This window comes from Nannospalax galili, unplaced genomic scaffold (genome assembly GCF_000622305.1).
Source record: "Nannospalax galili isolate Female #2095 unplaced genomic scaffold, S.galili_v1.0 scaffold485, whole genome shotgun sequence".
Lineage (NCBI taxonomy): Eukaryota > Metazoa > Chordata > Mammalia > Rodentia > Spalacidae > Nannospalax > Nannospalax galili.
Genome location: NW_008354534.1, coordinates 77,368 through 91,744, shown reverse-complemented (window position 1 = coordinate 91,744; position 14,377 = coordinate 77,368). Strand labels below are relative to the sequence as shown.

General features: G+C 52.0%; 1 protein-coding gene across 1 annotated transcript in view; it reads right to left on the bottom strand.

Moving 5' to 3' along the window:
* Nucleotides 1-81: 81 nt before the first annotated feature.
* Dnah1 (dynein axonemal heavy chain 1) overlaps nt 82-14,377 on the bottom strand; it is a 62,295-nt gene continuing 47,999 nt past the window's right edge. Inside the window, exons 50-76 of the mRNA XM_008851852.2 lie at nt 14,014-14,185; nt 13,103-13,294; nt 12,648-12,758; nt 11,285-11,470; nt 10,785-10,976; nt 9,752-9,919; nt 9,476-9,667; nt 9,151-9,282; nt 8,581-8,706; nt 7,904-8,023; nt 7,637-7,786; nt 7,379-7,539; nt 6,510-6,735; nt 6,187-6,382; nt 5,740-5,891; nt 5,064-5,260; nt 4,720-4,864; nt 4,322-4,480; nt 4,106-4,237; nt 3,376-3,546; nt 3,121-3,300; nt 2,874-3,050; nt 2,135-2,305; nt 1,864-1,994; nt 1,191-1,542; nt 657-891; nt 82-213 (exon numbers count right to left, since the gene is read on the bottom strand). Coding sequence (XP_008850074.1) covers nt 92-213; nt 657-891; nt 1,191-1,542; nt 1,864-1,994; nt 2,135-2,305; nt 2,874-3,050; nt 3,121-3,300; nt 3,376-3,546; nt 4,106-4,237; nt 4,322-4,480; nt 4,720-4,864; nt 5,064-5,260; nt 5,740-5,891; nt 6,187-6,382; nt 6,510-6,735; nt 7,379-7,539; nt 7,637-7,786; nt 7,904-8,023; nt 8,581-8,706; nt 9,151-9,282; nt 9,476-9,667; nt 9,752-9,919; nt 10,785-10,976; nt 11,285-11,470; nt 12,648-12,758; nt 13,103-13,294; nt 14,014-14,185 — 4,648 coding nt within the window. The 3' untranslated portion in view covers nt 82-91. The remainder of the gene's footprint in view (nt 214-656; nt 892-1,190; nt 1,543-1,863; nt 1,995-2,134; nt 2,306-2,873; nt 3,051-3,120; nt 3,301-3,375; nt 3,547-4,105; nt 4,238-4,321; nt 4,481-4,719; nt 4,865-5,063; nt 5,261-5,739; nt 5,892-6,186; nt 6,383-6,509; nt 6,736-7,378; nt 7,540-7,636; nt 7,787-7,903; nt 8,024-8,580; nt 8,707-9,150; nt 9,283-9,475; nt 9,668-9,751; nt 9,920-10,784; nt 10,977-11,284; nt 11,471-12,647; nt 12,759-13,102; nt 13,295-14,013; nt 14,186-14,377) is intronic.

Here is a 14,377-nt window from a genome sequence, read left to right as displayed (position 1 = left end):
GCCCTGCTGCTGGGGCCGCATGTAAGCAGCCAGAGCACAGCTGGACTGAGTGGAAAACTTGACTTTAATGACTGCCCTTGTTGTCTTGAGTCTAGTAGTCCAGAGCACAGATGAGGGCTACACCACGCTTTATCCAGTGTCGCTGAGGCTGGTAAGTGGGGATCTCCACAGCAATGATGTAATTTGTAGAATGGCCTGTAGTTGATAATGTTCCTGGAGCAGGCAAGAAATGGGGATTCTTTGTACCCTGTTACCACTAGAGCAGGGCAGGGGCAAGGGCAGCAAGTTTGATAGATTTGGGTTTGGGACAGAGGGACCCTGGCCCAAGAGTCAGGCTGGTTGGCGACTAGGTATGGCCAAGGCTCAGGTCTGCTTAGGGATATGGCGCTGGGGACAGGGCCCAGCACTGACTCATCCCTGTTCTGGGCCTCTCTTTTCTGATTCCTCCCAGTGGCAGGTAGGGCCCATAAGTTCCTAGAATGCATGCTAAATCCACTGAGGGAGGCAAGCAGGCAAGGAATAAGTCTCTGGGTATTAATTTGATTCTTTGGGCTCTGGACTGGCCCAAACCTCCATCAGACACAGCTATCCTGGGTTAGTCTAAATTGGACAGAATCCATACATAGTGTAGACTTTCCTGCCTTGGTCTACCTTACCAGCACGGGTCAGAGTCTTATAGATAGGGCACAGGTAGAAGTCCTGGTGCTCAGGCTTGCGGTTGGCCATCGGGAGGAGCCAGATAACAGCCATCTCTGTATACAGCTCTTTGGGCCGAGACTCAGTCAGCTGGAAGATTATTGGGTCCCAGCGGGCACCTTCTAAGAACAGTCCATAGATATAGCACCCTATTGGGGGCCTTTCCTTGATTTCTGATTGTGACTTGGACAGCACCTGTGGTGGGCACACAAGACACACCCACGGTGGAATCCGTGGCACTTTGAGAACTGGTAGGCCCCCTCCTGTCAGTCCTCAAAGGCAGAAACTTCCTGAAAGCTGCTACCTGCCTGTCACCTGCCATTATAGTTGGTGTCCACTAGTCTACACCCTACCCCTCTGAATTTCCCTGGGGCTTGTAGTCTGGGCCTTCTCATCTTCCTTGCTCCACCTTTGAAATAATTAGGGCTACAGTGTCCCTCCTGCCTGAGCTGCATCCCACTTGTCACCTAGCCTGGCCCCTGCTCTGTTCCTACCTTGAAATCAAAGGAGATGGTGTCGATAGAGATGAGGAACTTTCGGGCAAAGTTCTGCAGGGTGCCTGTTAGGAAAGCCTGAGGGAAGAAGAAGCCACTGATCCAGAAGACAGTTGGGATGCCATTTTCAATCCAGGACTGCAAGAATTTCAGGCGCTCCAGCAGGTCCATGATCCATGAAGCCAGTGGCTTGAGTGATGGGTAGGCCTTGTTATTCCAGAGCTCAGGCACAGTATTGTTGTAGAGGCTGGTAGACATCAGCTCCAGCTCCAAGGACATCACCACCAGCCCCTTAAGTGCCTTGAGCATGTCACGAAGTGTCTGTGTGATCACCCCTAGAAGCTGGTTATACCTGTGGGACCAGTGGCAAGGGATCAGCAACAGGCTGGGGATGACCCCTCAGTCTGGACCCTAGACAATGACAGAACACAAACTATGGAGCTGTGTGAGGCAGCCTGGGTACAATCCCAGCTCTATCCCTTAGCCAATGTGACCCTGGGACAGTCAGCCTTCTTGGGGTCTCATTTTCATCTATAAAATGAGAATAAACAGCTGCATTGGAGGAGAGAAGTTTAGCACTTGGCATGACAGCGGGTTCATAGTAACTCCTGTTGTCATTTCTCTGTAGTGCAGTGGCTCCTGACTGAGGGCTGGGGTGTGGGCAAGAAATTACCTAATAACCTCTTGTGCCAGCACTGTGTTCATTGATTCCTCATAGAGCATAGGGTACTTGGTGATCACTTCTTGGAAGTCAACAGGCTCAGGCAACTGCAACAGAATGTTCTCAGCCACGTCCTCTACTATCTGCAGGTACAAAGACATGGGGTTGAGACAGAGCTGGCCATTCTTAGCATCTGTGCAGGGTTCCACTTGCAGAGGGGCAGGCAGGATGGTACAGCCTGGCCTTGGCCAACCCTTGGCCCTTTCTCCCTGCTACTACCCACCGCCTCCCGGCTCTGGCCGCCCACAGAGGATGATTTGGGCTGCAGCTGAAGAATGGCATTGAACAGGGCGAAAGTCTCATTCTGGGCAAAGGTGATGTTGGCATTGTCATGCAGACCGAAGATCTCAGGCATGTCATTGAGTGGAAGGCCCTTGATGTAGGAAAGGTAGCCCTAGGAGACAAGAGGGCCAGAACTGAAGACCTTGCCTTGCTGTACTTCAACCTTCAGAATCACCCTTCCCACCTTCCCAGTGTACCTTCCTGTCGTTTCTGGGAATGCAGTAGCCCCAGTGGTGCTGTGTACTGTGGCCCTCATTTCTTCCTAGCCCCTTACTGTCATCCAGCTACTTGTTCCTCTCTGTAGCTGTTCAATCCTTACATTCGTCTTCATGCCAGAATCCCATGCACCAGCAACTATCCAACCCACCCTCAGCTTAGGGTTCTCTGCCCCCAACCCCAGCAGAAGTATGTCTTCAGGGACTGTACCCCCGCATATAGCCTGTATAGGTCACTATCACACTGGGTGATGACACACACATGAGATGGGATGAAGCTCCTGCCTTCTCCCCACAGAGCCTGCTCTCCAGATGTAACTGTCCCTTTGCTGTGGAATGTATTTCTCATTGGAAAGGCACCCTGGAGGGCAGGGCTATGCCCCCCCCCCACATGAAGGTATCCATAGTACCCCCAGGATCCCCTCTGGCAGGCTCCCTCCTGTCAGTCCTGAGGGATGAACTCACATTGAGGTCATAGGTGGATGGGATCTGGTGGTAGATCCCTGAGGTGCTGTAGCTGTGCTCAGGATTGAGCACACTAGGGTTGTAGAAGTCCTCTAGGATGTTCGTGACACAACGCCGGTCCCAGTCATCAGTGACATGACCACCGTAGTTGATCTCTCCAGCTGTGTACTTGAGGACCTATGGGGTGGGTGAGTGAGGGCCCCTATAGGTGCCCAAGCCACTGGCCCCCAGCCTGTCTCTGGCCCACCTTGTAAGGGATGTCATCATATTCATCTAGGAACATCTTGAGCTGGCTGATGCAGATACGTAGGTCTCCATCTGTGAACTCATAGGGGATGTTGAAGCCCAGGGGTCCAAACTTACGACGTTCAAGTGCATTCCCATGGAACAGGCACAGGGACAGCAGCAGGGACTTGAACTCCACTACCTGAAGGAGAGAAAGGGACATGGTCATAAGGGGTAGGGATGGGACAAATAGGTAGGAGCTCTGAATGCGCCTCACTTTAAGACAGGAGTGGAGGATGTCATCGCTGAGGCTGTTATAGGACTTCAGCAGGTTGGCCTTTATACCACGTGGTGGTTCAATGGTCATCTTGGAGCCATTTTGCAGGATGGACACTGGAAATTTGTTGCTGGGCAGGCTGGTGAGCCACAGGCGGAAGTCCCGGTGCACCTAATGGCCGCAACTCTTCATGAGTACCAAGACCCAGGTTCAGGCTCCCTCCTGCCCAGGCACTCAAACACCCTCTTAACTTACTCCTCCGCTGGGTAGGATGTATGGATAACTTGTTAAGAACATGGCCTTTGGACCAGAGAGATTACTCAGCGGGTAAAGGTGCTTGCTGACAAGCCTGATGACCTGAGTTTGATCCCCAGGACTCATGTGGTCGAAGGAGTGAGCTGACCCATGCAAGTTAGCCTCTAACTTCCACACATGCTGTGGCACACCCACACACACCCACAAATAAATAAAAAATTAAAAGAGAACAGGACCTAGCAACTCCCAAGGGCACCAGTCTATGCTGGTCACCAACCCCCTGAAACTCAGCAACTCAGGGGCCACTGATAATATTAATCTAGTTGCATCATGGTACATATGTCAGTTATGAGCACTTGCTATGTGCCTAGGACTTGGCTGCATGCCTTGTAGGTTATCTCATTTAAACATCATCTGTCCTTGATGGCTTGTTAGTCCTTTCACAGAGGACCCAATGACAGGCAGCATGGCACACCTTGTCAGGATTGATGTGCTCAATGAGCCGCTCCAGGGCTGGCATCCAGCTTGGTGCCAGGTGGCAGTTCTGAAAGAAGACCCACTTGCCCCTCTCTATGGAGCTACGCATCATGGCTTCTGCCCGAGGGCCCTGTGGGGACAGGAGCATAGAGTTGTAGGGGACTAATTACCCATTCTCCCAAGCCTATTCCCTTCTTCCCTGCCTCACCCTTACCTGCCCCTGGCCTAGAGAGATGGCAGAGAGCTTCTTGGAGAACTTCATTTCTTCTGCAAATTTGTAGAGATCAGCAGCTGGGTCAGTGCCAGGTGACAGCACAAAGATGAGGGGTGTGGTGGAGTTAGACTCTTTGAATACCGCGGACAGATTGACTGTCTGTAAGGTTACAAACAGCTGCTGGGAGCTTGTGTGACTGATGAGACACAGGGTCCAGGGCAAAGAAAGGGGCTTCTGAGGTTAATGGAGCAGTTCTAGAAGGACTACCTAGGTCCTGGGATCTCCCTCTACTTGTACAAAAGTTCTGGCCTAGCCAGGGCTTCAAAGCAGTCCTCAGAATAGCCAGGTCCCTGAGATCCAGGATACCAGCCCTTGCCTGGAGACCAACCAGCACTTGCCTGGGGCTCAATGAAACGGGGCTCCAGGTGGTTGGCCACAAAGTCCTGCATGGCATTAGTAACCTTGTCTCCACGGAGGCAACGGAGGACAAGCAGCTTCTGGAACTGGTCCAGGTATTTGTCCCAGATGCCAGGCAAGAGCTCCCTGCAACAATAGTGTCCATATCTCCTATGAGAGACCACTGGCCCTGTGGATTTTGCCAGAAACTTGGGGTTTTCCAGGAGTACTGGGGAGATGTGGCCACAGAGGCTGGGCAATGCTGGATGGTCTTTCAGAGACTTCTGGGCAGGCCTGTTCCTGGGATCTCCATGTCCCTGCTACTATACTCTGGGACCCAGCTCACCGGTGGGGTTCAGTGCTGTCGAAGATGGCCCGGAATTGTGAGAGGTGCGTCACAAAGTCTGAAGAGAAGGAGGAAAAGGCTGGCAGGTTTGAAAGTGCCAGGATGTCTCGCCAGGCCCGGTCTGATAGCCAGTCTGGTGCAGGGTTCTCAGTCATGGTCTGGATGGAGCCTCCAGAAAGGAGATGCCGCCACTCACCCTGGTAGGGTAGAGACCAGGCTGGTGCCTAGGCTTTGTAGCTAGCTCTTCCCTGTGGCTAGCTCCTCTGTGCCTCTAGGCACCTCATCCAGAGAAACTGAGTCACTCTTGGAAGAGCAGATCTGGTTAGTGTCCCTACTCTGCCTTTTCCTAGATATGTGATCCATGGGAGCTCCTGGCCAAACAGGTGTGGGAAGTGCAGGACAGTTTATCCCTGGGACAATCTCACAGGTATGTACTCCATACCTTCAGCAGCACATTCAAGGCTCTGAGATCTGTGTTCATAGCATTAGTTGAGCTGTATTAATCTAGAGTCTCGTGTTTAACCAAGGAATTGTATGTCCATGGACCTCTGCCCCTGTTATCTGTGCTATGCCCATATGCTTGGTTTTCCCTTTACATCCACCCTGTCCTCTCATACCTGCCCATAGGGACACCCCTTAGACAGGCAGTCCCCCAACCAACTGCCCACTCCTGCACCTGGTTGATTTTGCCCTCATTCATCATGATGCGGACACACAGCAGGAAGGCAAACATCAGCTTATGCTTCTCAAAGAGGCTGCGGCAGACGTTGCTATAAAGGCTGTAGGTCAGGTAGCAGTTGATGTTAGTGATGCGCTTCTTCAGGTTATCTGCAGGGTGGAGAAGTGGTGGCAAAGCACGGGGAGAGAGAAGAGGAAGATCTTGGGGTCCAGCCCAGCCTTGCCAGTCTCCTAACAGCTATGAGGGTACTCTGGGCATCTCCCTGGACAGCTGAAGGGGTTCCAATAGGAAGTGTTACTAGATATCATGAGTCCATGATGTAACAGCAAGTATTAGTGAACATGGGTGTGAGTTCATGTGTTCATATGCCCCACAGTAGAAACATGCCCATATGTGTCCTATCCATTTTAGAGTGGGCATATTGTGTCAGTATACCAGGGTTACCTGCCCTCTCTGAGTTGGCAATGCCTGAGAGGAAGATGTTGAGGAACCACTCAAGGGAGTACTGGTACATGGGGTCCACATTGACCAGGTCAGACACACAGAAGAAGAGGATCTGGGCGCGGACAGCCACAGGTATGTACTCCATACGTGTGAGGTCAATGTTCTTCTCCGTCTGCTCTGCAATCCTGACCTTGGTCTGGATAGAGGGGCAGTGGGAGGGGTGTCAGGCCCAGGGAAGCTACAAAGAGCATCAGGGAGAGGAAGATGGGAGCAGGGCTGGGGCAAGTGGGAAGAGGCAGGTGGGTAGGAAGGCAGTTGCCAACCTGGATCTCAGCAGCCTTAATCTTGGAAGCCTCTAGAATCTTGATGAGCTCCATATCATCCACAGGGTTGCCTTCAGAGGAGCTGATGTGGTACAGAATCTGGTCCTCAATGTCTTTAAGCTCCTGATGCATCTTGGCATTACTGATAATCAGCTGGTTCTTGGCCTCTTCCAGGTCAGGTCGTTCCTCAGCCACTACCTGGCCCAATAGCTGGTCTTCTAGGCCACTACCAGGGCCAGGGAACACTATGTTTATGGAGCGCTCTAGGGGGTCAATGTTAAGCCTGCACATATCTAGCAAGAGTCCTAGCATCCTTGTCAGTGTCTGCCTGGGAGGTCTACTTAGGGCTGCGGGACTAGCGCAGGGCCTGCCTTTTAAACAATGATTCTCAGTGAAACCTTATATAGCAGGGGCTGGCCAGCTAAATCCTGAGATCTCTGAGCAGGTCTTCTTTAGCAGGAGGGGGCTATAGATGATCAACTGGGACAGGCCTAAAAGGTGTCTGTCTCCTCTCCTTATTGCTTGTAGCTACTCAAATGAGGAGTTAGTATGGAGCAGGCCTCTCTCTCTTTCTCCTTCCCTCCCTCCCTCCCTCCCTCCCTCCCTCCCTCCCTCCCTCCCTCCCTCCCTCTGTGTGTGTGTGTGTGTGTGTGTGTGTGTGTGAGGCATGCTCTTAGGTAGAAATGAAGGTAAATAAGATGAGCCAGTGGAGGGGCTAGAAATCCTTGGGTTGCTAGAGTGCCTGGGAGGAAGTTAGTGGGGCCATTGAGCAGGGAAAGACAGGCCCCTTGAGTCCTCCAATTTAGGGTGACCAAGGGATGCCACCAGAGGGCCAACTAATGCTTGGGGTCTCTCAGGTGGAGGCTTACCTGGGTGACAGGGTAAAGTTGATGAGGGTGAGTTTGGTGGAGAGCTCTGGTGTATAGTGAGGATTGGGCAGCTTGGTGGTGATATACATCTTGAAGTCCTCATGGTAGGGGATCACTGTATCCCCCAACTTCAGCACCATGTTACCCTGCTGTTTGTATGTCTGTGGTGGGCAGGATGGACAGGCACTGTGACTAGAGTGTGGATAACTCCCTACCCAGGCCCATAACCCAAAGCTTCCCCTCCCCCAACAAGCCCACCTGCTTGAGGAGCACAGGTTCCAGGGCTGGGTCCAGCTCCTCGCCCACATTTTCCAGAAGGCATGGCTTGCCAAAGCGGATGGCATTCTCCATGCTGCGCAGGAAGTCTCGGTCACTCAGTTTGAACACATCCAGTCCATTATCCTTCTCCTGTGGGGTTTGGAGGAATGTGGGGGTTATGAGAGCTGAGAGCCAGCTGGAGGCACAGCTGCTTTCCTGGTATTGGCTGAACCACACTGAGGAGTCAGTGTTGGTTGGTGGGCTTACCATATTCTTGATCCATTTGTTGGCCTGACCCTGAGGATCAATGAAATGGGTCCAGCGCTGGGAGTACTGGTTGATGACTCCATTCTCCACTGACAAAGTGTCATTGGGGAGGCCAGCAATCTGTGGGAGGCCAGGTGCCAGAATGCCCCCTGAACAAGGCCACCTGGGGCATTAGCTACTCTCAATGTTGAGTTTTGGCTGTGGGTTTCTCTTTATTGCATACTTTGGATGGGGGGGTAGGGGTGGCAGGTGGCAGTGTGGGTAAGGTTTTGTCCCTAGAACTTGCTCCTGCTCCTGGACTGGTTCCTGATGCTCTCCTGTGCTGTGCCTTTCTGTCTTCATGCCTGCTGAGTCTATGCTTAGTGATACCACCTTCACAACGCCCACAGCCTACTAGTCCTTCCTGCATTTGCCTATGCTTGGCCTCTCCCTATAATCTCTCTCTTCTTTTTCTTTGGGGCCTAGCTCAGATGCTACTTCTTTTAGGACCCCTCTCCCCACATGTGCTAGCATCTGTGTCACACCTGGTCTGGTTCTTTCCTCCTTTCCTACCCACTACCCTCTTGCTGCACCAGAGCTCTGTAAGTTGGGCTTCAGAAAGGAAGCAGGAGGCTCTGGGCCCAGCCTGGAGTACATTGCAGCCCATCTTGATCTCTCCTTATATAGGCGTGGGGTACCTGCCACGAGCGAATCTTCACAGGGTTTCCCAGTGTCGCAACCAGTGTGGGCTTGGAGGTGTGTGGGACTTCATGAACTGTGAGCTCCTTGACCCACTGGTTATAGAGCGTTGTGCGATACTGACCCTGGAGAGATGGGAGACTTAAGGCTACCACACTGCATACTTACAGGGCCCTCCCCACTTCCCGATACACCGCCACTTGGTGGTTGCATACAGAGGCCAGAGCTTAGACATGGAGCCAGACATTCTAGTTCCAGTTCAGACCTGCTTGGACTCTACAAACTACAGATCCTTGTCTGTGAAATGGGTCATGTCAAAAATGCCCACTGAAGGATTAGCTGTGAGGATTAAAAATCGGTGTGAGTCTTTATATGCTCCCAAGGATGGCTCTCCTGACTTGTATCCACTGCTGTGCACTTGCTCATTGGGGGCCTGAGGAGTACTTGCTAGATGTGGGGGAGGGATGGAGGGAGTGATGCCTGGCAGGTTGCCCTCACAGAGGTAAAACCTCAAAGGAGAGCCTCTTTGTAGGATGAGACTGGTCAAGTGCAAGGTGTGGGCTCTTTACCGTGAAGGGGCCCAGGTAGGCCACAAAGCCAGCAGCCACCAGCATATCACCGGAGATGTTATCAAGCATGTTCTCCAGGTTCTCCAGCGTCTCCTGCCAGCGCACCTTCTCATCTGATAGCCCGTTGATGAGCTGTGGAAGCAGTCTTGTGTAGTTGGCTCTGGGGGCTCTGGGAGGCTGAGCTGCGGGCTGGCTTGGCCCACTATAGCTCCACCCACAGGTTGCTAAGAAGGGGAAGGGGAGAGCCAACCCATAATGCCGCCCCTCCCCCAGCCCTTTCCTTCAGAGTGGCCCGCCCATGGCTTGTGGGCAGAGGGGCACGCACCTTGTCAGCTCTGCCTAAGCGCTGCTCACATTGTTCACACTTAAGTTCCAGCTCCTCCTTCTTGGCCACACACTCTCGATACTTGGCCTGCATGGTGGCGATGCCATCTTCCACTTCACGCAGGTGCATCTTTGCCTCCTCCAGGATCCTTTGTGTCACTTCCAAGTCATCCTGGGCTTCCCTTAGGGCTTGCTGCAGGCAGAAGGAAGGCCAGTTCACAGCCAGTGCCTACCTAGGTAGGGGAGCTGGCCCCTATTAGCTCTGTCCAGTCCTCACCCGTTTGAGCTCCAGAGCCTTGTCTACAAAGTGGTACTTATGCATGGCGCGCACCCACTGGCAGATAGATGTGCAGGCCTTGGACACCTTGGCAATGGTGGCTGGCTGGAACTCCTCGTTGTCGATGTATGGCTGGATGGCTTTGATCACTGCCTCCCCAATGTTGCCCTGAGGTGAAAATCATGGGTCTCAAGATGCTGCTTACTAAGGGGGACAATTAAGTGGGGCCTCTGAGAGACACCAAAATCCTCCTTCTTTGCTTCTCAGGTGCCTGAGTGCCTCTTACATGCATGGGACTCTGTCTCACCTAAGTCCATCCCTATTGCTGGTGATGGGCCAAGGAAGTTGTACTGCTTGCTGGCAAGCTCCCAGAGGTCAGAGCAGAGGCTGGCCTAAGGGCACAGGCCTGTGGGCCTCTGCTTTTCTGTTCAATGGAAGAGGAGGAGGGATAAAGAAACCCCGAGGGGGACAGCTGTTGCTGAGACCAGTCACTACCCCCTGACTTGTGGCAGGGGGTGGCCTAAGTAGGACAGGCATCTGCCTCTCAGACAACTTTGAGCTGGAGAGGGGTTTTTTGAAGGGGGCCCATGGACACTGTAAGTACCAAATGAGCAGTTGACAGAGGAACACAGCATCTAATAGGGGAAGCTGATACTCTGGGACTGAGGCTGAGGATGAGAGGTAACACAGAACTAATGGTGAACATCTTGGCCAAGGCCAGTATGAAAGAATTTCCAGGCTTTGGAGCCTTAGAGTGATTGTGGGCTATATAGTATGGGCACAGAAATTGTCCTGGTCCCAGTTTCCTCAATAACCACCTGTTGTTGAAGGAAAGCTATCATCCCACCAAGCAGCTCTTTGGGGTAAAGTCTATGCACCATGGTCCCACTCAGCTCTGCATCCCACAGGGCCATGTGTGCTGCTGCTACAGAAACCACAGCACCTACAGAAACTGTGTTGTGACAGGCACCTCTCCCTCTCTTGTCCTGTTGGGTCCTATCCTCACTCACTGCCATGTGGCTAGTATGCTTACCTTGTCAAACTTGAAGAGGCTTTCAAGAAAGCGACCTGGGTCCTGCAGGAGCCCCTTGCCTGACTCCCAGTAATCATCCACTTTGGAGCCCGGCTTCTCTCCAGGTACCTTCTTGGGTTTGATGCCTTTCATGATGCACACAGCTTCTATGACGAGCTTCACGCCTGGGGGTGGGCGCTGCATGGCACGCACCTATGGGCCAGGTCATGAGGTGTAGAAGAAGGAGGTCCATCACTGAGTGGCTGCCTTTGGGCATTGTGGGCCCCACCAACCAAGTCCCCACTGCCACAGGAACCAGATGATTCCCAGCCTTCATGGGACTGCCTGGGGCTGGCACAAGGAGAGTGGGGCAGGCAGCTAGAGTCTAACCCTAGTTCTGCCTTGCCTGTTGGTACATGGCCACCAACATGTGCAGAGGGAGTGCCTAGGGACACCATTAGGGCCCAAGAGGACACCAGAGAGGGATATGAGAGAGTGCCAGGAGATGCCCAGGTGCCCACCTCTGTCACATCATTTTTGTTGAGGTTGCGAAGGCTGGCCAGGGCTGCATCCAGGGCTGGCAGTGCCTCATCCAGATCCTTCTGAGCATCGTCAGCAATAGCTTGTGCCTTACTGGCCTTTTCATTGGCCTTAATTTCCTCTGCCTGCACTGATTTCCGGGTCTCCTCAGCTATGGCTGTGTCCACCTGGAGTAAGAGACATGGAGGACCCAGTTAGTGGCCAATGGCAGGGACAGGAATGCCACCCTGTCCTTTCTGGGAGCTGAAATGTCCCATTTTCCAAGGGTCTTCTCAGTTGTAACAGGCTGTAGAGACACAGGAAAGCCAGGATCTCCCTCCATATCCTCAGTGCCCACCACAGGGATTAGGAGTTTCCAGGTTTTGGCATTTCTGCCCTACGGTCCCACATGGCTCTCTGTACAAAGTACAAGGTGCACCTCTCCATTTCTTTAGGGAAAATTTTTAGCTTTTATTTGTTATTTTTATTTTATGTGTATGAGTGTATTGCCTGCATGTAGGCAAGGGCACCTGTGTCATGCAGTGCCTGAGGAGGTCAGAAGAGGGCATCATATCCCTTAAGGATGGTTGTTAACTTCCATGTGGGTGCTGGGAACTGAACTTGGGTCCTCTGCAAGAGCAGCCAGTGCTCTTAACCACTGAGCCATCTCTCCAGCCCCCCAGGGAACAATTTTTAAGGAAAAAAAATTGGATTTATTTATTTTTATTTTATATGTATGAGTGTTTTGCTTGCATGTTTGTGAGTGCACCATGTGTGTGCAATGCCCATGGAGGCTGGGAGAGGGCACTGGCTCTCCTGGAACTGGAGTTGCAGGCAGTTGTAAGCCACCATGTGGGTGCTGGGAACTGAACTGAGGTCCTCTGCAAGAGCAGTCAGTGCTCTTAATTACTGAGCCATCTCTCCAGCCCCAGGAACATTTTGACTTTGGCTCTGTAGGGCAAGATAGTTGAGTACTGGCAGGAGCTGCCGTAAGAATGGTGGTGTCCTCTAGGAGGGCGATCTTCAAATGTGGGCCCGAACTCTGTGCAGAATCTGGACATCTGCCAGTGGCACTCCTTCCATCCAGTCTGCATTGTAATTATCAGCATTGTCTGGGCTGTCTGGGTTCATCTGTCTTGCTTTTTATGGATCCCCTGCTAAGTGAGTGCCTGACCAGAAGTATTAATAACTCTGCCTAAGCATTTGTCAAATAAATGGCTGACTGCCAAACAAAGAAAATGAGGCACATGAATGCCAGAGGACTTGCAAAGACCCGGGGCTAACCATTTGATGTTTGGAGATACTGAGCATCCTCAGGCTCAGGCTGGAGAGGGGTCGAAGGGTGTAGATTGAGAGTATCCCAACCTTGATCTGCTCCATTGTGAGCATGGTGTCCTTGGCGGCCTCCTCCAGCAGGGGGCGCATAATCTCCAGTTCCTCCTGCATCTTGGCCACATCCTCAGAGGTACGCAGAAGCTTGGGTTTGGGGAGCACAGAGAATAAAACAGATGTCACACCGACCTGAGAGAGACCAGGTCTGTAGGGTGCTGAGGAGAGGGCCCTGCTGGACCACCTTCATTCATGGCCCCTAGATTGCTAGAGGAGGAGGCATAGTTCCCTGAGTATCTGTGGGATATCTTTGTTTGACCTTGTCCTTCACTGTTAATTTTTATTCTTTCAATGGGGGAGGAAGCCACTTTCTGCAATACTGTGGGAAAAAGTTTGAAATACTGGATCACGTTGGCATGGAAGACTGCTAAGCCCCAGCAGGGGAAACCACAGGTAGCCAGCTACTGTCCAAAGGCTTCCCCAGGGCCTACCTTGTCAAGGCCACTCTTCATGCGGTTTTTGGCAGTTTTTAGCTCCATTTTCTTCTGCCCAATGAGGATGGAGAAAATATTGAGCAGCTCCAAATAGCTCTTGGGGGTCACGTAGTTGTGGCGGGACAGCTCTGCCAGGTACTCAACACACTTCTTGGCCACTGACTGGTGGATATATACGCAAACCTGAATCTGTACAGGGAGAAACCAGGGATGCTTGTGGCAATTCCAGCAAAGGCCAGGCAATTGGTGCCTACAAAACTACTGTGTCTTGGTCCTAAGGAAAGAGGTACAGCAAAACTTCCACACCTCATACTCACTGTTTCCTAAGATCCTTACAATCTCCAGGTCAAGGTAACCTCTTATGCAGTGAAAAGCCTAAGACCCCATAGTCAAAAACAGAGCTGGCCTTGAATATGGGCCCAGGTTGTCTCCTAACTGTGGCCCAGTCCTTGTCATAGCTTCCCTGAGCTACCTCTCTCTGAGAGCTCTAAGGTGGTGTCCCCTCAGAGGCTGGATCTAGGGAGAGGGAAGGTAAAAGCTTGAGTATAGCTGGGCAGGGAAACATTAGGTTCATCTTAGCTCTTAGCAACCAGAGAGCCATCACTGTCTGAGATTGGACCAGACAAATCTGGCATATTATATCTGTGGTCTCTAGAGAGTCATCAAGGGGTTCTCAGAAGAAAGCTGCCATTAGTCCCAGGGAATAAAAGGAACAGTAGCCATTTGTAGAGCATCCTTAGGTCACTATATGATCCATGATCTCACAGATGAGGAAACTGAGACAGACAGGTAAATGTGTCTCATTATAGTTTTGCTGTAAGTGGTGGGATGCTCACCCAGGCTTCAGTGACCCATGCCCAAAGTGAAACATTTCTCCTCAATAGCTTGATTTTCATTAAGATACCTACCAGTCCTTCAATTATTTCATGGGATGATTCCAGTTCTGGGATCTCGTTCAGGAACATGGTGGCCACAGACTGCAGGGCCTTTGGTGGCCACTCATTAAACCAGTCAATTGTACAGCAGTTGACGAGGGAAGGGAACTGCCTCAGGCGAGCTCGAAAGACCTCTCCAATTGGGCTGAGAGCCAAGGGTCCACATGAGTCTTAGAGACACTGACTTAGGCCCCCAGGACCCAGGGCTCTTGTATGGCCCTGTGTCATGGCAGCCAGACCATAACAGTGCAACAGCCTGGTCCCAATGGCATGGTGAACAGGCCTGGGACAACTTTTAATTTCAGAAGCAGCCCTCTAGCATTCCTGGGGGTCCCCA